We start from the raw sequence: 22,053 nt of genomic DNA, 5'->3' as shown, positions 1-22,053 counted from the left end.
CTGTTTAGGTCTTTTTCCCACTTTTTGATTGTTTTATTTTTTTCTGGCATTGAGTTGTATGAGCTGCTTGTATATTTTGGAAATTAATCCTTTGTCAGTTGTTTCATTTGCTATTATTTTCTCCCATTCTGAGGGTTATCTTTTCACCTTGCTTATAGTTTCCTTTGCTGTGCAAAAGCTTTTAAGTTTAATCAGGTCCCAGTTGTTTACTTTTGTTTTTATTTCCATTATTCTAGGAGGTGGGTCATAGAGGATCTTGCTTTGATTTATGTCATTGAGTGTTCTGCCTATGTTTTCCTCTAAGAGTTTTATAGTTTCTGGTCTTATCTGTAGGTCTTTAATCCATTTTGAGTTTATCTTTGTGTATGGTGTTAGGAAGTGTTCTAATTTCATTCTTTTACATGTAACTGTCAAGTTTTCCCAGCACCATTTATTAAAGAGGCTGTCTTTGCCCTATTGTATATTCTTGTCTCCTTTGTCAAATATAAGGTACCCATAGGTGCATGGGTTTATTTCTGGGCTTTCTATCTTATTCCATTGGTCTACATTTCTGTTTTTGTGCCAGTACCATACTGTCTTGATGATTATAGCTTTGTAGTATAATCTGAAGTCAGGAAGGTTGATTCCTCCAGCACCATTCTTCTTTCAAGACTGCTTTAGCTATTCAGGATCTTTGGTGTTTCCACTTGAATTGTGAAAAATTTTTTTCTAGTTCTGTGTAAAATGTCATTGGTAATTTGATAGGGATCTCAGTGAATCTGTAGATTGCATTTGGTAGTATAATCATTTTCACTATATTGATTCATCCTACCCAGGAACACAGAACATCTCTCCATCTATTTATATAGCTTTTGATTTCTTTCATTAGTGTCTTATAATTTTCTGTGTACAGCTCTTTGTCTCCTTAGGTAAGTTTATTCCTAGATACTTAATTCTTTTTGTTGCAATGGTGAATGGGATTGATTCCTTAATTTCTCTTTTTGGTTTTTCATTGTTAGTATATAGAAATGCAAGTGATTTCTGTGTATTGATTTTGTATCCTGCAACTTTGCTATATTCACTGATAAGCTCTAGTAATTTTCTGATGCTATCTTTAGGGTTTTCTATGTACAGTATTATGTCATCTGCAAACAGTGACAGCTTCTTCTCCAATCTGGATTCTTCTTATTTCTTTTTCTTCTCTGATTGCTGTAGCTAGGACTTCCAGAATTATGTTGAGTAATAGTGGGAAAAGTGGGCACCCTTGTCTTGTTCCTGATCTTAGGGGGAATGCTTTCAGTTTTTCACCATTGAGAATAATGTTTGCTGTTGGCTTATCATATATGGCCTTTACTATGTTGAGGTAGTTTCCTTCTATGCCCATTTTTTGAAGAGTTTTAATCGTAAATGGGTGCTGAATTTTGCCAAAGGCTCTTTCTGCATCTATTGAGATGATTATATGTTTTTTATCTTTCAATTTGTTAATACGGTGTATCACATTGATTGATTTGTATATATTGAAGAATCCTTGCATTCTTGGAATAAACCCAACTTGATCATGGTGTATGAGCTTTTTTATGTATTGCTGAATTCTGTTTGCTTAAATTTTGTAGAGGATTTTTGTATCTATATTCATCAGTGATATTGGCTTGTGGTTTTCTTTTTTTGTGTTGTTTTTGTCTGGTTTTGGTATCAGGGTGATGGTAGCCTTGTAGAATAAGTTTGGAAGTGTTCCTTCCTCTGCAATTTTTTGAAAGAGTTTTAGAAGGATAGGCATTAGCTCTTCTTTAAATGTTTCATAGAATTCTCCTGTGAAGCCATCTGGTCCTGGGCTTTTGTTTTTTGGGGGAGTCTTGATCACAGCTTCAATTTCAGTGCTTGTAATTGGGTTGTTCATAGTTTTTATTTCTTCCTGGTTCAGTCTTGGACCTTTGAACATTTCTAAGAATCTGTTCATTTCTTCCAGGTTATCCATTTTATTTCCATGTAGTTGCTCATAATAGTCTCTTATAATCCTTTGTAATTCTGCATTGCCTGTTGTAACCTCTCCTTTTTCATTTCTAGTTTTATTGATTTGATTCTTCTCTTTTTTTTTTTTTCTATAAGAGTCTGGCCAAAGGCTTGTCAATTTTGTTTATCTTCTCAAAGAACCAGCTTTTAGTTTTATTAATCTTTACTATTTTATCTTTCATTTCTTTTTCATTTATTTTTCCTTGGAACTTTATGATTTCTTTCCTTCTACTAATTTTGGTTGCTTTTTGTTCTTTTTCCAGTTGTTTTAGGTATAAATTTAGGTTGTCTATTTGATGTTTTTCTTATTTCTTGAGGTAGGATTGTATTGCTATAAAGTTCCCTCTTAGAACTGCTTTTGCTGCATCCCATAGGTTTTGAGTTGTCATATTTTCATTGTCATTTGTTTCTAGAAATCTTTTTATTTCCCTTTTGACTTCTTCATTAACCCGTTGGTTGTTTAGAAATGTATTGCTTAATCTCCATGTGTTTGTGTTTCTTACAGTTTTTTTCTTGAAATTGATATCTAGTCTCATAGCATTGTGATCAGAGAAAATGCTTGATTTCAATTTTCTTAAATTTACTGAGGTTTGATTTGTGACCCAAGATGTGGTCTATCCTGGAGAATGTTCCATGTGCACTTGAGAAGAAGGTATATTTTTCTGCATTTGAATGGAATGTCCTGAAGATATCAAAGAGCTCCATTTCATGTAATGTATCATTTAAAACATGTGTTTCCTTATTAATTTTCTGTTTTGATGATCTGTCCATCGGTGTGAGTGGGATGGTAAAGTCTCCTACTATTATTGTGTTACTGTCAATTTCTCCTTTTATGTCTGTTAGTGTTTGTCTTATGTACTGAGGTGCTCTTATGTTGGGTGCATAGATATTTACAATTATTATGTCTTCCTCTTGGATTGATCCCTTGATCATTATGTAGTGTCCTTCCTTATCTCTTGTAATCTTCTTTATTTTAAGGTCTATTTTGTCTGATATGAGGATTGCTACTCCAGCTTTCTTTTGCTTCCCATTTGCATGGAATATATTTTTCCATCCTCTCACTTTCAGTCTATATGTGTCTTTAGGTCTGAAGTGGGTTTCTTGTAGACAACATATATATGGGTCTTGTTTTTGTATCCATTCAGCCAGTCTGTATCTTTTGGTTGGAGCATTTAATCCATTTACATTTAAAGCAATTATTGATATATATGTTCCTATTGCCATTTTCTTAATTGTTTTGTTCGGGGTTGATTTTGTAGATATTTTTCCTTCTCTTGTATTTCTTGACTATATAAGTCCCTTTAACATTTGTTGTAAAGCTGGTTTGGTGGTACTGAATTCTCTTAACTTTTGCTGTCTGAAAAGCTTTTGATTTCACCATCAATTTTGAATGAGATCCTTGCTAGATACAGCAATCTTGTAGATTTTTTCCCTTTCAGTACTTTAAATATATCCTGCCATTCCCTTCTGGCCTACAGAGTTTCTGCTGAAAGATCAACTGTCAAATGTATGGGGTTTCCCTTGTATGTTACTTGTTGCTTCTTCCTTGCTGCTTTTAATATTCTTTCTTTGTGTTTAGTCTGTGTCTTGACATGTTTCTCCTTGGGTTTGTCCTATATGGGACTCTTTGCATCTCTTAGACTTGATTGACTATTTCCTTTTCCATGTTGAGGAGATTTTCAACTATAATCTCTTCAAAAATTTTATCATACCTTTTCTTTTTCTCTTCTTCTGGGACCCCTATAATTCTAATGTTGGTGCATTTGATATTGTTCCTGAGGTCTCTGAGACTATCCTCAGTTCTTTTCATTCTTTTTACTTTGTTCTGCTCTTCAGAACTTATTTATACCATTTTATCTTTCAGCTCACTGATTCGTTCTTCTGCTTCAGATATTCTGCTGTTGATTCCTTCCAGAGTATTTTTAATTTCAGTAATTGTGTTGTTTGTCTCTGTATGTTTATCCTTTAATTCCTCTAGGTCTTTGTTAATTGATCCCTGCATTTTCTCCATTTTGTTTTCAAGGTTTTTGATCATCTTTACTATCATTATTCTGAATTCTTTTTCAGGTAGTTTGCGTATTTCCTCTTCATTTATTTGGACTTCTGTGTTTTCTAATTTGTTCCTTCATTTGTGTAGTATTTCTCTGCCTTTTCGTTATACATATATATTTTAGTATATGTGCTGCCAAAGCGAGCACTATATATATATTTTAACTTATTGTGTTTGAGGTCTCCTTTTCGCAGGCTTCAAGGTTGAATTCCTTCTTCCTTTTGGTTTCTGCCCTCCTAAGGTTGGTCCAATGGTTTGTGTAAGCTTCATATGGGGTGAGATTTGTGCTGAGTTTTTTTTGTTGTTGTTGTTGTTTGTTTGTATTTCCTCTGATGGGTAAAGCTGAGTTAGTTGGTAAATCTGTCTCCTGAATTGGGTTTGTATTTTTGTTTTGTTTTTTGTTTAGATGAGGCGTCCTGCACAGGGTGCTGCTGGTGGTTGTGTGATGCCAGGTCTTGCATTCAAGTGGTTTCCTTAGTGTGAGTTCTCAATATTTGATACTCCCTAGGGTTAGTTCTCTGGGAGTCTAGGGTCTTAGAGTCAGTGCTCCCACTCCAAAGGATCAGGGCTTAATCTCTGGTCAGGAATGAAGATTCCACAAGTGGTTTGTTATGACATTAAGTGAGGTGAAAACAAATACCCCAAAATGAGAAACCAAAGATGAACCCCAGACAAATGGGAATTACAAAATCAAGCAAATACTAATTAAAATAATGGAATATACACAAAAACATATACACCCATAAGCAAGATCAAAACAGTCCAACTAAAAGTGTAGTAGATTGACCTGGTGAACAAAGTAAATAAAAAATTATATTTACCAATTGAACAGAATTAACTAAAGCACAAAACAGAAAACAAAACTAAAGCAAGGTGCCAAGTGGGAAATAAAGCAATGAAAACAAAAGTAACAAATATGTTTAGAGGAAAGGAAAGAAAGAAAAGAAAGAATAGATATGCAAGGTTAAATAGAGGAGGATGAAGAACATTTATATACATTAAAGATTAACTGCAAGGGGAAAAGAACAGTAGGAAAGACAAAGGAACAAATGTAGAAAAAGATAATAGATTTTTAAAAATTAATAGATAAGATTATAAAAAAGAGAAAAAAAAAAAGGAAGAAGAAAGAAAAAAAGAAAAAAAAAAAAAGGAAAACTCCACAAAACTGCTAAAACCCAACATAGAGGCAGAGGTTTATAACAATAAAAAGTGTAACTGAATATACACATATACATATATACCCATAAGCAAAATCAAAACAGTCCAATAAAAATAAAGTACAGTAGATTGACCTGGTGAACAAAGGAAACCAAAAATTATATCTACCAGTAAGAACAAAACTATCTAAAGCACAAACTGGAAAACAAAACTAAAGCAAGGTACCAATTGGGGAATAAAGCAATGAAAATAAAACTAACAAATATGTTGAGAGGAAAGGAAAGAAAGAATAGATATGCAAAGTTAAATAGAGGTAGATATAGAAGATTTATATACATTAAAGATTAACTGCAAGGGGAAAAGAACAGTAGGAAAAGCAAACAAAGGAATAAATGTAGAAAAAATAATAATAGGTTTAAAAATTAAGTTTAAAAAAAGAGAAAAAAAGAAAAAAAAAAAGGGAAAACTCCACAGAACTGCAAAAGCCCAACATAGAAGCAGAGGTTTATAACAGCAATAAAAAATATGACTGAGGGAAAAAAAAAACCTCAAAAACTTAGATTTCATAGTGCCAATAAAATCGACAACTACAACACAGGTGGAAAAAAAAGTAAAAAAAAAAAATCCGAAAGAATCTACAGAACAAGTCAAAACATGAGCATAATAAATGTTTTTCTTGAGTCACTGCTGTTAGAGTCCTTCCCTCCCTGGGAGTCACAGTCCACCTCACCTCCTGAGGATGCCCTCCAACACTGTGCTCATCTCTGGACCTGTTGTGGGGGCAGCTCAGATTCTAATTTGGTCCTACTCCTGTATGTTCTTGCCTCCAATGTCCACAGCTATCTGGACTAGTGCGTTTTCTTTTGTGGGAGCTCTTGATGTGCTTTTATATACTCTACAGACACAGGGTCTGCCTAGTTGATCGTGTGGATTTAATCTGCAGCTTGTCCAGCTGGTGGGAAGGTTTTGAGCCTTCTTCCTTAGCCACACTGCCCCTGGCTTTCAGTTGTGGTTTTATTTCCACCTATGCATTTGGGTCGTCCACTGGGGGTTGCTCCTGAGGCTGCCCTGGAGGACTTGGGTTTGCCCCTGTGAGGGCCAGATGTGGAAGTGGTGTAGCTGCTTGTGTCGCAGGGGTTCTGGCAGCACCAGATACTCAGGGGAGTTGGCGGCTAGGGCAGCAGGAAATAGAGTGCTCTAGAAGGGTATGGCAACCAGTATTGGCCAATACCCTCCTGTATTCTTGCCTGGAGAACCCCCCTGACAGAGAAGCCTGGCAGGCCACAGTTTACAGGGTCGCAAAGAGTTGGACACGACTGAAGTGACCTTGCACGCATAGACACAAGATTTCTTTTTCCTGTGGCAGCTCTGCCTTCGTGAGAGTTGAGCGTGAAGATGGCGCAGTGCAAAGTGTGCAGGGTCACAGACTGCTTCCGTCCCAGGAGTTACAGCCCTAAAGAGTCTTTTTTTGAGCCTCTTGTAGCTCACCTCTTGTAGGTGGTCAGAAGGCCTCTTTGGCCAGTCTTTCTCCATAGCTCCGCTGTTCAGGCACTTAGAGGGCTCCCTCGCCTGGGGACCTTCTCTGTTGTTTGGTGCGTCAGGCACATAGAGGGGCCCCCCTGGTTGGGGCCCTACTCAGTAGTTCAGTGCATCAGGCGTTTGATGGGCCTTCCTCTCTATTGTTCAGCGGCTGATGCTGGCATGTGGGGAGAGAGGCTATAGTGATAGCTCCACCCCCTATGCACGACTCAACAGTTTCGCCTTGCTTCCATGGCTGCCTGGCTTTCTTCCACAGGCATTTCCCACCACAGTCTCCTCCCTCACATCCCCTCTATCAGTCTCTCCACAGCCAACAGCAGCCCTCACCCTGGGATTGCGCCACAATCCCTAAACTCCAGCTCCAGCTGCAGCACCTTCCAGGTGACCGGTGTCCCTGTCCGGGGTAAGTATGGCTGTGGCAAGGACTGTCTGATTCTCATTCTATTTAGGCTGCCACAGATCAGCTGTTTGACTCTCAGCCTTAAATGTTTCTCCTCTGACTCAGACAGTTGCCCCAATGTGGAGCTTAGACCCCTGCTTCAGTTCCCCCACCTGCTGAGGGCAGGTCCAGTCCTACTAACACTCCTGTTTTTCTCCCTAGTTCCTTCCTCCTACAGAGTTTTGCGTGGTTCTGTATATTCTTTTCTGCTGGTCAGGTACTCCTGTCCGCTCTCAGCTGGTATTCTGCATGCACTTCTGTGTCTGAAGGTGTATTTCTGATGTATCTGTGGAGAGTCCATGTCCACCTTCTCCTCTGCCATCTTGTTCTCTTCCAATGCTGCATTTTAAAGGGATGGATCAAATAAAAATGGTGTGATGGAAAATAGGAGTGTCAGGTTGATGGCTCTCAAGGATGGTAGAAGTGTTTAAGTGAGTAGAGTTTTAGATTTACATCAGGCTTTCCTCTTGTTTTTAATGAGATTCCTCACAATCTTCAGAGCAGTGCCAAGAAAGTTTATTCCTGATAAATTATAACTTTACTCTTTAATTATTTCCATTATCATTGCTCAGTTATTTCTGATTTCCCTGCCTTAGCATTTTGTTAAGTAAAATTTCAGTTTTCTCTTATGTTATATCTAGTACTTGTGAGTCAGATGGCTGCAATTGGCTAGCTTTTTTTTTTTTAACCTTTTCAGCAACTGTGGAATGAAATGTACAAACATCCATTGACCATGTGACATACAGAGGCTTCTTTGTTCATGTCTTTGCATGCTCTGTCTTCTCCTTGAGCCCCTGCTTGTGAACCAACAGATGGGGCTCTCCAGTGGAACGTGAGAGATATAACTTTGAGGAAGTTTTCAGTATGAACTATGTGACCGAACTTCACAGCCATCTGATTTCCAATTTAGTAATTGCTGGAATAATTAGATGAGTTACTCTGCAGATGGCAGTGAAGTTTCTTGACATATGTGCCCTTGTCATCTATAGCAGATGATACATGTAATGCTTGTTCTTCATCATAGCATTTGTATATATGGAATGCAAGATGACGTAAGGCTTTCCTGCCAAAATCCCTTGTTTTGTTTAGACTCAAACTCAGCAGCATCAAACTCTCTGGCTTTGACCAATAGAACTGTTGGCTTGCTGTGCTCGGTGTTACACACTGATGCTAGAGCTCTGCTGATACAATTCCCATACTTTATAATATTCAGACTTTATTTTTAATTCTAAATTCTGAAATAATAAAATTATACAGTGTTTAAACATGAAGAAAATAACTTCCAAGCCAAATCTCAGAAAACTCATTTTTCTCATGTTTCTTCCCAGTCTTTACTAAAAGACTGGAATTGAAACATCTTTTTGAGATGAAATTCATATTCCATAAAATTCACACCTCTTAAAGTGTACTATCGCTGGGTTTTAGTATATTCACAAAGTTGCACAAGCATTGCACCATCTCATTTCAGAATAATTTCATTACCTCAAAAAACAAAAAAAAACCCATACCCATTTGCAGTCACTCCTCATTTCTCCCTATTCCTCCCACTACCCTATTAGCTTCTGGAAACAATTCATATGCCTTATGTCACCTTGGATTTGTCTATTAGCCATTTAATATAAGTGGGACCGATTACACAATTACGTGGCCTTTTGTGTCAGATGTTTTTCACTTAGTGTAGTTTTTTTAAGTTTCATCCATACTGTAGCATGTATCAGTACTTCATTTTTTGGTGGAATAATATTCCATTGTGTGGATATGCCACATTTTATTTATCAGTGTCTGGATACTTAGTCTATTTCCACTTTTTTGGCTATTATGAATAATGCTATGCACACTCATTCACAGGTTTTTTTGAGAATGTGTGTATTTTCAATTCCACTGGATATATACCTAGACATGGAATTGCTAGGTCATATTTGTAATTTTTAACAATTTTTAGAGAGATTAGTTTGTCTGCAACCCTGGTTAAGCAATTCTTACAAGTCTGAGGTCACTGCTAACTTCTCAGTCATTTCCTTGATACTCTACTCATATAGAAAGTATTGGGTTGGCCAAAATTTTTGATTAAGTTTTTCATAAGATATAACAAAAAAACCTAAACAAATTTTTTGGCTAACCAGATACATACACTAAACTATAGTTTAATGTAGCATTTGGCTCCCAGTCTCTCATGCACCTCTTCAGACTTCCAATTAAGTACTCATAAATACACAGAATAAGATGAAATTAAAATTGATACATTCTGAGAGGAATATGAACTCTCATGAAATAACCACACTCCTCAAACTAAGTTTTCCCTCTGCTTTAGCTACATTTGTGTTTATCCTAGTGTTCTTCATCATCCAACTCTAAAGACTTTATCTTCTCCCACAGTCTGCCACTGACTCAAATATACTGAGTTTACAGTAGAGAAGTAGGTAACAGCACACGTTCACCTATTTAGTTAAATGAAAAGTGTAGGCCATATTTGGGATCTGCTAGGATGCAGAAGAAAAAAACCCTAAAAATTGGTAACTAAAGAAATAGTACCCTAGTTTAAGGCAGAAACAAGAACAATTGGCACAAATTATCAGACATCATTGAAGAAAATTCTTCCAGGCTTTAAAAAAGTCATGGATATGCTGGTGAAAAGACTAGATTCTAGGGAAAATCAACAAAAGATGCCATAAAAAGTCACATTCTGATAATTTTTGGTATTAAAAGAAAAATTAAATTAAAATTTTGTATTGAAAAGATTCTAGATAAAAAAATTCTGTTGCCCATATGGTAACAAAAAGTAGCTGCAGTGTCACATTCATTTATGAAACATTAAACATTAAAAGTTAATGCAGTGATGTCTAGATAATTTTGAGGAGAAAGACATTTTGGTACCTACCTAGGAACTTTGTACCTACCCAGGAATTTTGTACCTACCCATAGTTTAGTCACTGCTACAAGAATGATTACTAACAAAAATATTTTCATCTACAAAAAGCAGAGTTATTTTGAATAATACAAGAGCTTTCTCCCAATTCTTTCTTTCATCTTTGGAGATTTATATTGAAATTCCTTATATATTTTATATATATATGTATATATATAATATTATATATATTATATATTGTCTTCAATCTGGAATTTGTGAATGTTTTTAAATTAAATGCATTAATATAAGATAGTATGTCAATGTTGGTAAAAATAGTTAAGAAAATATAAAAGAAAACAATGATAGGTGGTGAGTTTCAACATGATCTTTAAAAAAACATTTTCCAATATTTTAAAAATATTTTACTAAATGCATGAATCATTTTTTCTTTAAGTCTCTAAAAAATAATAGAAGTTTTTATCTAGAAAATTTTTTTACAAGACAATAAAGACAAAAAACAAAAAATCAATACAGACAATTAGTATTTGCCTGAATATCAAAATGACTGGCAGGAAGTACACAAAATCTTAACTGTGGTTGTCATCATCTTTTTCTGTATTTTGTAGATTTTATGTTTTATAATGGAAAAATACAGTGTATTCAAAAATCAAGATTTAGTTTCACTAATGAATGGCATTATTTAGGTGCAAATGTTTCTGCTTATAGACAATAGATGAACCTTTTTTTCCCTAAACCTGGATCTTACAAAAATCATATCTTACGTTGTTAGTGTTACTGACCTACTTCAGGTATATGTTTTCTTTCCAGAAGTTTCCATGTATCAACATGTCATAGCACAGAAGAATTCAACATTTATTTAAGCATCAAATATGTATCATGCATCTCCTAGGTTAGCTGCTGAGAGCGCATTGGGTAACTGAGGCAAAGTCCTTGTTCTTATGAAGTTGAAAATTTAACATTTGAAAACACTTGAAAAAGCTGTTGAGGTCTCAGTGGGTGGGAACTCATAGTAGAAGCATCCAGCCTGGTCAAGAGGAACAAAAAAGGCTTTCAGAGGAAGTCTAGTATCAGTGTTAGACAGTAGAGAGTGCACAGTCATTCCATGGATTTGAAATAGTCTCTCCAAAGGTCTGGAGGTGAGCTATGTTTGGGGAACCAGAAATAGATGAATATGATGGCAACAAAGAGTTTGATGCTGGGGAGTGATGAGTGATAAAGGCTAGAATCAGCAGCTAGGTCATGAAAAGTCTTGCAAACCAAGTTGAATAATTCAAGTTTTGTCCTATGGGTGATGAGAAGCCATTGGAGGGTAAATTAGTTTCTAAGGGTTACCATGACATATTACCAAACGCTTGACAGCTTAAGACAACAAATTTGTTCTCTCACAATTTTGGAGGCCAGAAGTCCAAAATTAGGATATCAGCAAAGTTGATTCCTCTGGAATCTCTGAGAGAGTACCTCTTCCAGGGCTCTCTCCTAGCTCTTGGTGGCTGCTGGCAAGCCTTGGCATTCCTCAGTTGGCTTTATAACTCCAGTCTTCTCTCCCATCTTCTTATGGTCGTCTTCTCTCTGTGTTTTCTCCTTTCCAGTGTCTTTTAGGGATACTTATCACTGTATTTAGGGCCCACTCTGATTTTGCTAATCTCATCTGAAGATCCTACCCTAATTACATTGCAAAGACCTTTTATTTTAAATAAGGTCACATTCTGAGATTCAGGGTGGATGTCTCTTTTGGGGGTCACAATTAAACCCACTGCAGAGGGCTTTAGTGGGGCAATTGAACAAATCAGACTTATTTCAGAAGGATCACTCTGGCTGCCTTGTGGAGAAGGGATTTGTGGGGGGTAAGACTGGGTACTTGGAGATCAGTGGGAATCTGGGTAATGGATCCTAGAGGCTTTGGAAGTAAGAGAGTGGAGGTGAGTGTAGGGTACTCTGAAGATGGTCAGTTGTGACTGGGAAAAAGCAGGGCTATGGTTGAAGAGAACATATGGTGGCGAGGAGGGGCTCGTAAGGATGGGAGATACTTAGTGAATTTTTAATGCAGGTGAAAATGATGTGGTATCTACTAAGGGAAGTGGTTGAAAATACAAGAATTGGTGGCGGGGAGGGGGAGAGATAGAGATGATTTTAAGTGTAGGTGATTCACAGTGTTGTGTTAGTTTCAGGTGTACAACAAAGTGATTAAGCTGTACATATTCAGACATATTCTTTTTCATATCATTTTCCATTATGGTTTATTATAGGTTATTGAATATAGCTCCTGGTGCTATACAATAGCACCTTGTTTTTTTAAATCTATTTTATATGTAGTAGTTTGTAGCTGCTATTCTCAGGCTCCTACTTTATCCCTAACCCCATCCCTCTGGGATAATTACTTTAATGCAAGAGAGGGAAATGGGGTGTGGAGCACAGCCTGTGTACAAAGCAACACATCCATCTCGTATTTGACTGCTCCTAGGTATTTTAAAAAGTCTGTAAAGCTGATAATGATGCTACCGAGGAAGATGTTAATTCCTGTTTGAGAACTCTCTAAGTGCTAGGTGCTATACAGGTTATTTTCCTTGTGTTAGCTCATTTAATCTTTAATGTAGTTATATTTATTGTCTTCTTTTATTACTTAGAAAACTGGAGCACAGAGAGGTTAAATAATTTGCTCAAGGCCACACAGATAATAAGTGACAGATTGTGATTTCTCCCCAGGTGGTGTGACCGCTGAACCTATGCCAGTAAACGTTGCTACCTGTGTTGCCTCTAGAGGCAGAGGGAATAATCAATACATGCATACTTTTTAAATTCACAATATATGTTGGTTTTGATAAGCAGGCACTATTATCATTTTGCAGGCTACAAAGCTATTTTTGTCTTGTTCTTTCTCTGGCTTGCCACTAGATTGATTTAGTGAGGCAGTGCCATTTTTTCTCTTTTCATAGGGTTGGGACTGGTTTGATTCATTCTTTCTCTCTTTATCTGGAAGGTAGCATGAGCTGGATATTATTTCTTCATATTATTAATCCACATATTAAACCTGCTCAAGGATTAAAACTGCTCTTAGGAGAGTTATTTTCATAAGCTTTTGCATATACCCAACTGCCTTGAATAACTCTTCCTGACACCTGCTTTGTGATTGATTCCTTTATACAACTTGATTTTTGGATTTCTTTATGAAATGTTGTCTTTCCTCAAATGACATTTCTTTGAGGGAGTCTTCTCTCAACCTGGAAGTAGCTCTGACCTTTCTGCTCTATGTACCTCACAGCTGATCTCAATAGCTGGGACTATGGACCTGGGCAGCACAGGGTCATTTAAAGTTTGGGAATTTTTTGATGAGGAGGGGACAGGGGAAGATGAAAATTCATCTTCCAAAATTCTAAAATATTAGCATTCAGAATATAATTATAATTTATAATATGGATGCACAGATTAGGAATTTTCTTGTCGCCACTGGTAATCATCACTATCATGTGCTGCTTAGTTGAATTAGAAAAACCATATCCAGGAAATGACTTTCCTCCAATTGCTGATGTTGACAGATGTATGTCTGCAACTTTGTCTTGTGTAATTAGTTTTTCTAAGTTTTAGGCAGTTGTGTTTTTAAAAGACTTGCTTTTATAACACTGGTCAGCCATTTCAAGCTCAACCCATTTGACTGATATCTAATAGTCTGCATGCTTGATGTTGAATATTAAGAGAAGGATAGGGCCCAGAGAAGTTATATTACAGGCAGAAGAAGCCACATGTGTAAGGGAGTGGAGGTCTGTCATCTAGGAACCAGCCTAGCCTGATGTACCTGGCAATAGTCCTTTTCCTTTCCCCTGTACACAGTTCTAGGCATGCCAGCAGTTCAGGACTTGCAGAGTATCTGGCATTCTAATAATTGTGAAGATTCCAGATAAGTTTGATCACTTGTTAGAACTAAAAGGTGGTTCACTTGGTGATATTTTTTTCCTTTGTGTTCTCTTGCTAGTCCCTCCCGAGGCCATCGGCTTCTTGTCTGCAGCTGGGGTCTTTCTTGTCCTTCTGGTTGTCCTCTTCCTCTTCATCAACAAGAAGCTGAGTTTCGAGACCACAGGAGGCCTTCCATGTCTGGAGCAACGCGGGAAGAGAAAGCACTCTAAAGACAAGACTGGAATCTGCGAAGGGCCAGGTAAGCATTATGCTTCACATAATGTGAAGCTCTCCTGAGCTTGGCATTGGCTGTGGTTTTGGTCAGGGAAGGATTATCACTGTTCCTGGATGGACCCCATTAAGAAATCACACATGAACAGTTTAGCAGCTGCTGTGGCAGCATGATGAATGGACATTACCAAAGAATACATTAGCTTTAGGGAAGTAATGCTCTCTTTAGGGTCCAAAGAGCAGACAGGAAAAGGCCGACCACCGCTTCCTTGTCTTCTTAGCTTTTTAGATGTCTGTGTTGAGTTTCCCTCTGACTAAAGCTTGAAGGGAAAGAAAAAAATAAGGATTTTGATTGACAAGAGCCTTGATGTGTTTTGGTTTCATTATTTTGGAATGATGTTGACACTTCACTTTAGTTAGCTGTTTCTGAGATTTTTAGTGCGTAGGGCCATTCCCCACCTCGTATGGCAACAGTCACTTTTCTAGAGGGAGGTTTTCAGTTCATTGAATCTACTAAATCATTTACTAACTTCCTTCCTTCAGTTTAATGGGGAAAATAACACACTGAAAGAAATAATCAGCTTCCGGCTCTTAAAGAACATATTCTATTTTCAATTACTGAAGGATAGAACTTTGTGATACAGGATGTTATCACAAAGTGATTATAATCACACAAAAGCTGGACGTTTAAAGACAGTGCTCTTATTTTATAGGTAACCACTTGGCTTTTAAAAAAACATTTTGTTAGTCTGATTCTCACTCTTCTTCCCCGTGGCCCATAGGTGGGGCATGACAGAACTGGTGGAGGGACAGTCTTACATTATGTTTTTGAGCTGGGGCAAGACCTTGAGGAAAACACTGCTTAGCTATCCCATAGCCTGGACCAATGACAATATTTGATTTATTGATATGGTACCTTATGTAGATATGGTTTAACTTGTTTACTTTGCTATATAAAAGGCATAATTTAGGAATAAATATATATTAATTATCTATTACTTTAACAAATTACACCCCGCAAAAATATTTATTATCTCACAGTTTTCAGAATTGATGAATATGGGGCTTCCCTGTTGGCTCAGAAGGTAAAGAATCCACCTGCAATGTAGGGGACAGGGTTTGATCCCTGGATCAGGAAGATCCTCTGGAGGAGGAAATGGCAGCCCACTGTGGTTTTCTTGCCTAGAGAATTTCATAGACAGAGGATCCTGGTGGGATATAGTCCCTGGAGTCGCAAAGACTTGGACATGACTGAACAGCTAACACTTTCACTTCACTGTCATGTATTAATTACTTTTTGCTTTAACAAATTACCCCACAACAAATATTTATTATCTCAAAGTTTTCAAAGTTGATGAATATGGGTTTAACTTAGGTGAGTGGTTATTACAGATCAGAGTTTTTCATGATGCTGCAAACAGAATGTCAGCTGCAGTCATCTAAAGGCTTGATTGGGACTGATGACCTCACTTCCAGGCAGAAGGCTTTAGTTGCTATGTGAACCCTCCACAGAGCTGCTTGAATGTATTTTTTACATGGCAGCTGGCTTCCCCCAGAGTGAATGATCCAAGAGAGGAGAGCAAGAGGAAGTCAGTTTTTTAATGACCTAGTCTAGGAAGGTCATTCAATATCTCCTCCACCATATTCTGGTCGTTTACTAAGTACAGTCTATCTTCAGGGGAAGGGAGATTAAGTTCCACTTTTTAAGGAAACAGTATCAAAGAGTGTGATGTCTCTTAAAATCACCATAGGGGAGAATAATGGAAGGGGTATAAAGTGTAGTTCTGGCAGTTGATTTGGCATTCCTACTGTTGCAGTAGCCTTCGTTTTTGAACTCCACTTGGGACATCTGGCTTGTCTTCTGAAAATAGAGTGGAATATTTAAAATAGAATTTTTCATGCGAAATCTGGGACTTACAAATGCTTTAGCCACTATTGTCTCAACTGGGACGTAGGTGAGACTTCTGCTTAGTTACGAGGTGATATGGAGTTAGGGTTCATAGTGATGCTTTCCTCTTTCAGCAGCTCACTTTCACTAGTTGTATGACTGAGGCAAATTATGGAACCATTCTAAATGTTTTCCTTATATGTATATCAGGGTCATCAATACACCCCTTACAGGGTTGGTCTCGATTATGTGAATTAATTTTGTAAAGATACCAGCATGATGCCTATGGTAAAAGACCTAATAGAACTTTAACCATAGTTGTGTAGTATTAACACAATTCCAGTCACAGTAGTGGCTTCTAGGAGTGACATCACACACGAACATGTTGTATTCATTACTTAAATTGGGAGATTAAAGTCGGTGATGGTTTCTCCTTTTCAGACTTTAATAAGTACAAAGAACTAAGGTTAGAGCTATTTAAGATATTTTCTTTTTGTCTTGTTTGACATGTTATCTGAGTAATTTAGAAACAATTATGAATTATACTTGCAAATAAGTTGAATATAATATTGAAACAATAACAATAAGCTGTTAGCTGTTAGCTCAAGCAACACTGAGAGTGGGATCATCTAAAGGGAGCTTTAAAAATAGTTTAATCAGGAGAATCTACAAATTACAATGAAGAAACAAACACCTTCATTTTGACATTTCTCCTTTGAATGTTTAATTATTATTGATCAAGAGTCTTTGAAAAATGTGCCGTTAGCCCAGATTTTATCTAACTTTTGATGTTTGCCTTAATTATCATCTGCAGAACCCTGACTTCTCAGTGAAGATGGGATGTTCTTAACATATTTTGACAAATGTTAGGAAGGGAGGAAGGCAGCCTGGTATGGTAGAAAGAAACACAGTGAAGACAGTCAGAGCTTAGTTTTGCCACTAATTGGCTGTGGTATTCTGGAGGTTTACTTCACTTCTCTGGGTCTTAAGTCGTCACTTGCAAATTTATGAGTTTGGGCTAGGTTTCTCCCCATTGCTACAATGCAGTCCTATTTGATCCTTGGGGTTACCATAGCAATTTCTTCTCTAGGTCTCAGTCTATGAATGGAGGAGACCTAATGAAAATGATTAAAAAGTGACAAGACCATCTTACTCTGAGGTTGAACCATATGAAATTTCCATTTTTATAGATCAAAAAAGGGCTGGATATTAGCAATCTAATCATTATAATCTAATATATGTGTGAGGTTCTGAAGAATAAAATAGTTTTTTTTGTTTGTGTGATAATATTAGGCAGACATGACAGTTCATTTTCTGAAACTGTTGTGCAAAATAATTTACCCCACAAAAATGCCTTTTAGGCTATATTTTTTTTTCAAAATTCAACAGATTTTCACATATCATTTATCTGAATGTAGGTAAGGGGATAAAGAACTGAAACAGTTTCTTCCTAATAACATAGGTAATAATAATAATTAGATAATTATAATTGATGGCTATCATTTATTTAGCATTTACTCTTCATACTTGCTAAGTCTGTTACATGGATTATTTGACTTCTTAATGCAAAGTACTTGTGTTATTTATTGGTAGTGATTGCTTTGGGGGAAGGGTAGATATGGGTTGTCACAAAGAAGCCATTGTTCAGTGTTTTTTAAATATTTTACTCATTTTTAATTGGTGGAAATGTTCAGGGTTGAGATAAAAGTTGATTAAAAATAAAAATCCCATGGTGAAATAATAAAGAATCTTAGCTTTGAAAGAGAGATAAGATTTTTTGTTTGTTCGTTTTTCCCTCAGAAGCTTTCTTTATGTATCAAAGGCAACATTTAGAAGTTGGAGCAGAGAGCTTCATTTCCAGAAGCACAGTGTAGAAAGGATAGAAGATGTACAGGAGGGTGGTTCCTCCCAGGCAGGGAGGAGAAGAAGAAAGGCTTTCCATCGCTGGGAAGGGCATCCCATAGTTTGGAAGGACTACAGGGAAAGAGATTTGGAGGGTTTGAAAGTTGCCTGGACCCTGAGAAGTGTGGCGGGTGTTGGGGGCCACCTGCCATGGGTGTAGTGAGAAGATCGGAGTCCAATATGGCCTGAGGACGTGATGAGAAGCAGAGCTCCATGTGCATCCCCTTGTGGAAGGTGGCTGGAGACTGCCCTACATGTGTCCCACGTGGGCCCAGCATGGCTGCTGCAGAGGTGGGACATACTGGTGGGGATGTGAGGAAAGAGACCTGGGGAAGATTTCTAGCAGTTCCTCAGTGAGTAGCTCATGTCACATAGGGTTTAGGAGTTTCTGCATGACCCTCTGGAGAGAAGACAGTAGATGTCTAAGAGTCACTGTCTTCCTGCTAGGGAGTAGTTGTACCTTGTGGTGGGGTGGCCTATATCAGAGGCTGGGGAGCATACCCCCTGAAGCCCCCTAGAGCCAGGACTGGATTCAAGGGCACATGACCTGTTACACAGGACTCCATGCCAGAAAGGGACGCTTCTCTTGGGTTAGTGCTCTGCTGTTGCCCTCTTGAAATTCTTAATGGTTTTTGAACCAAAGGTCCTTCCATTTTTGCACTGGGTCTTCAAATTATGTACTTGTCTTGCCTGGAAGGATCCTAGGGAAGCCTTCCCTGGGAAGGCTTAGAGGCAGAGGCTGACACTCCTCTGCGGGTCAGGGGAACCAGCAGGGAGGAATAGCACATCATAGTAAATGAGCGCACATCTGTGCCCACTGCTCTCTGATGAACAAGAGCGTGGAGTGGGAGTGCAAATCCCTCAGGCTGATTATTGATCTCGAACCAAACTGACTGACTTTGAGGAAGCAAATTGAAGTTTAGTGTCTCACCACGGAGCATGGGAAGGTGTGGGGGTGACAGAAACAAGAGCACCATGAGACACCGTGTGTATGCATGCTCAGTTGCTTCAGCTGGGTCCAACTCTTTGCGACACTATGGACTGTAGCCCACCAGGCTCCTCTGTCCATGGGGTTTTCCAGGCAAGAGTGGGTTGCCATGACCTCCTCCAGGGGGTCTTCCCAACCCAGGGGTCGTACCTGCACCTCTTATGTCTCCTGCACTGGCAGATGGGCTTTTTTTTTTTTTTCTTTACCACTAGTGTCACCTGGGAAACCCAGATAAGGTGTTGACAGATTTTGTACATTTAGGCAAAGCCGGTGCTCAGCCAGGGCTCAGCAGTCAGCTGTGTCAGCTGGAGCTCGGGAGTGAGGTGGTTCACATGTGACAGTGTCTCCCTAGCTACCAGTTGGTTGGAAAGCCCAACTGGCCAGTTCCTCCTCAAGACTACTCCCATCCCTTCACCTCAATGGGATGATTAACTTCTGGTCTAGTAGGAGCTCCGACCAGCCCCACCTTCTTCTGCTTGGGTCGTCAAGGCTGTGGTTGTCAGATACTTTTGGTTTCAGTTCTGCATTTAGGTCAGAGTATGTTCATGTACAACCTTCCTACAGTGTAATTCAGTAAGTAGATACTATTAAAATCTCCATGTTATAGATGAGGCAACAGAGGCTTTGAGAGATGAATTGTTTTCCAAGGTATTAAGTGGCAAAGTGGAGATTCATATCCAAAAACTGCCTAATGTCAGAGGCCAAGGTCTTAATGGCACTACTCTTTTGCCCACCCGTTCTCAATTCAAGCCACTCTTTCGTGCTTTTGAACTTCTGGGATGGGAGAAAGTAGGGGAAAGGGAGGATTTGGAGGATGGTTTGGTTTCCTGTGGCTGCCACACAAATTATCACAAACTTGGTGTCTTAAAAGAACATAAATTGATTTTCCACACAGTTCTGGGGACCAGAGGTCTGAAATCAAGGTGTCCACACTCTCTCCCAGATCAAGTGGCTGCCAACCATCCTCGGCATTCTTGGGCTTATGCCTGCATCATGCCCGTCTCTGCTTCCATCTTCACGTTACCTCCTCCTATGTGTGTCTTCTCTCTGCCACTTGTCATTGGATTTAGGTCTCACCCTGATAATCTAGGAAGATCTCAAGATCCTTAATATAGTCACACCTGAAAATATCTTTCCACCATTCAAGGTTTCAGGGACTAGAACATGGACATATCTTTTTAGGGATCACCATTTAGCATTAGGAGAGTTGATGAAGAATTGAATAGAAATTTTTTCTTTCACCATTTTCCTTGAATAGTGGTATTTCACATTCTCCATCTGGGTTAGAATGATTCTTACAAAGAGAGATAACAAAAGCTGGTCAGATATTTTTGGTATAGACTATAATCAGCAGACAGAGTGCTTTCCAGCTGTGAGCCCAGTTGAACTACACTGAGTCTCAATCCTGGGAGGCTTTTAAAAAACTACCAGTGATCAAATCCCACTGCAAACTAATTATATCAGAATAGGGAGTGACAGTGGTGAGGCAAACTGTACAGGTTTAAAAAGAATACCAGGTAATTTAAAGATGTGGCTGCGGTGGAATGCCATGGATGGAAGGGGTGTGTTCATTGCTGACATCCCCTTTCAGGTTGGAGAGGATAGAGCTTGAGCAATGTTAATGCTGGCCCAATTCACATTTCCTTCTGCCCACAAAGTATCCATCTGCTGGTTCCCCACCCATTTCTTTCCCTGACTGGTTTATTTCAGTTCTGTCTTGGTCAGCAGGCAAGCTTTTCCTTTAGGATGCCTCCCCTCTCTATCACCCCAATGTATACCATGGCACTCTTAGCAGATGACTTCTGCACAGGGATTTTAAAAAAAGAAAAATCATTTAGAAAAAGTGTCTATAAGATTACTCAAAATTGTCAAATTATAACCATCTGTAATTTATACTCAAGATTCTGAGTTTTACAAAATTTTAGTATATTGGACCCAGACAGAAGAATCTGGCTATCCATCTTTGTAACTGTCCAGTGTTTTCTGAATGGTTGTGCCTATATTCCATTTCCCTTTTGTGCCCAAATAAGAAAGAGCAATGACAAATTTTACAAAATGGTATGAATCGGGATTGGAAACAGATGTAAATATATATATATAAGGGGTATGGATACTGGATATGGATAGTTTCATCATCATCATCATTATTATTAGCATCTTAAGATAGAGAAGGACATTTACCCAAGTACCCATCCTGCAGTTGTAAATAAACAGTGTTGGTTTCTTTGTACTTCATGTTTAGTATGACTGATGAATAAAGTATACATTGAAAAAGATGTCTTAAAGGATAATATAAAAGCAATACAGTTCATTCTCTTTTCTAGGAGGTTTTGTTTGCTGTCTTTAAAGTTGTATTTTCTTTGCCTGCAGGTCTGTGGGGATGGTTTTGGGTTTGGACTGATCAGATGAATTTTAAATGAATCAAGTATTTTAGAATTAAGAAAAGGCTAAATATGCCCCTCCCTCCTTTTTCCAATAGGATGATTAAAACCTGTCAATACTACTGAAATGCTTTTGATACAATTTATAAACTTTTGGTTTGTACAACAGTTTGTTTTAAAATTATGAATTGGCTATTTTTATAAAGTTGAAGTCTTCAACCCCTCCCATCATTGCCCCTCATTGTACTTTTTTGTCCTTAAATAGTGGAATAAATGGAATAGCCCCTCTTTTCTTCTTATCACCCTTCCCCAGTGGGGCTTATGCAAAAAAAGACCCAACCTGGAGAATAATGCCTAGAGGGGGAAGTCCACTTATTAACAGTCTAAATTGAAAAGTATCTTCTCTTCCTATTTTAATGCTTTCATTTGTGCTATGCTATTTCATATTTTTCTAAGTATGTGTTATATTAGGTCAAACCTTTTGAAATTACTGTTTTTGTAGGTTGGAAGTTTCATATGGTTCAACTTATACCTGAGATGAAAAGCTGTAAGGAACTGTAAGAGTTTAAATACCAGAATAAGCCTTGGTAATATTCATTGTGGTGTCTAGTTACTTGTTTTGGTGACTTAAGACACAAATAAGTGAGAATGCTCTTAACAAACCCATAAAAGTAGGACTGATTGAACCTTGTTTGATGGATAAAAATTCCAAAGAATGCAGTTGAAAAGTT

The 22,053-nt window shown here is 38.0% G+C and overlaps 1 protein-coding gene across 1 annotated transcript in view; it reads left to right on the top strand.

Annotated features, from left to right (window-relative positions):
- Nucleotides 1-22,053, top strand: part of SYT16 (synaptotagmin 16) — a 285,804-nt gene that overhangs the window by 124,322 nt on the left and 139,429 nt on the right. The window contains exon 2 of the mRNA XM_043920779.1: nucleotides 14,012-14,191. Within this exon, the coding sequence (XP_043776714.1) occupies nucleotides 14,012-14,191 (180 nt within the window). The remainder of the gene's footprint in view (nucleotides 1-14,011; nucleotides 14,192-22,053) is intronic.

This window comes from Cervus elaphus, chromosome 12 (assembly GCF_910594005.1).
Source record: "Cervus elaphus chromosome 12, mCerEla1.1, whole genome shotgun sequence".
Lineage (NCBI taxonomy): Eukaryota > Metazoa > Chordata > Mammalia > Artiodactyla > Cervidae > Cervus > Cervus elaphus.
Note: the sequence above shows the minus strand (reverse complement) of the source record. Positions and strands in the feature narration are given on the sequence as shown.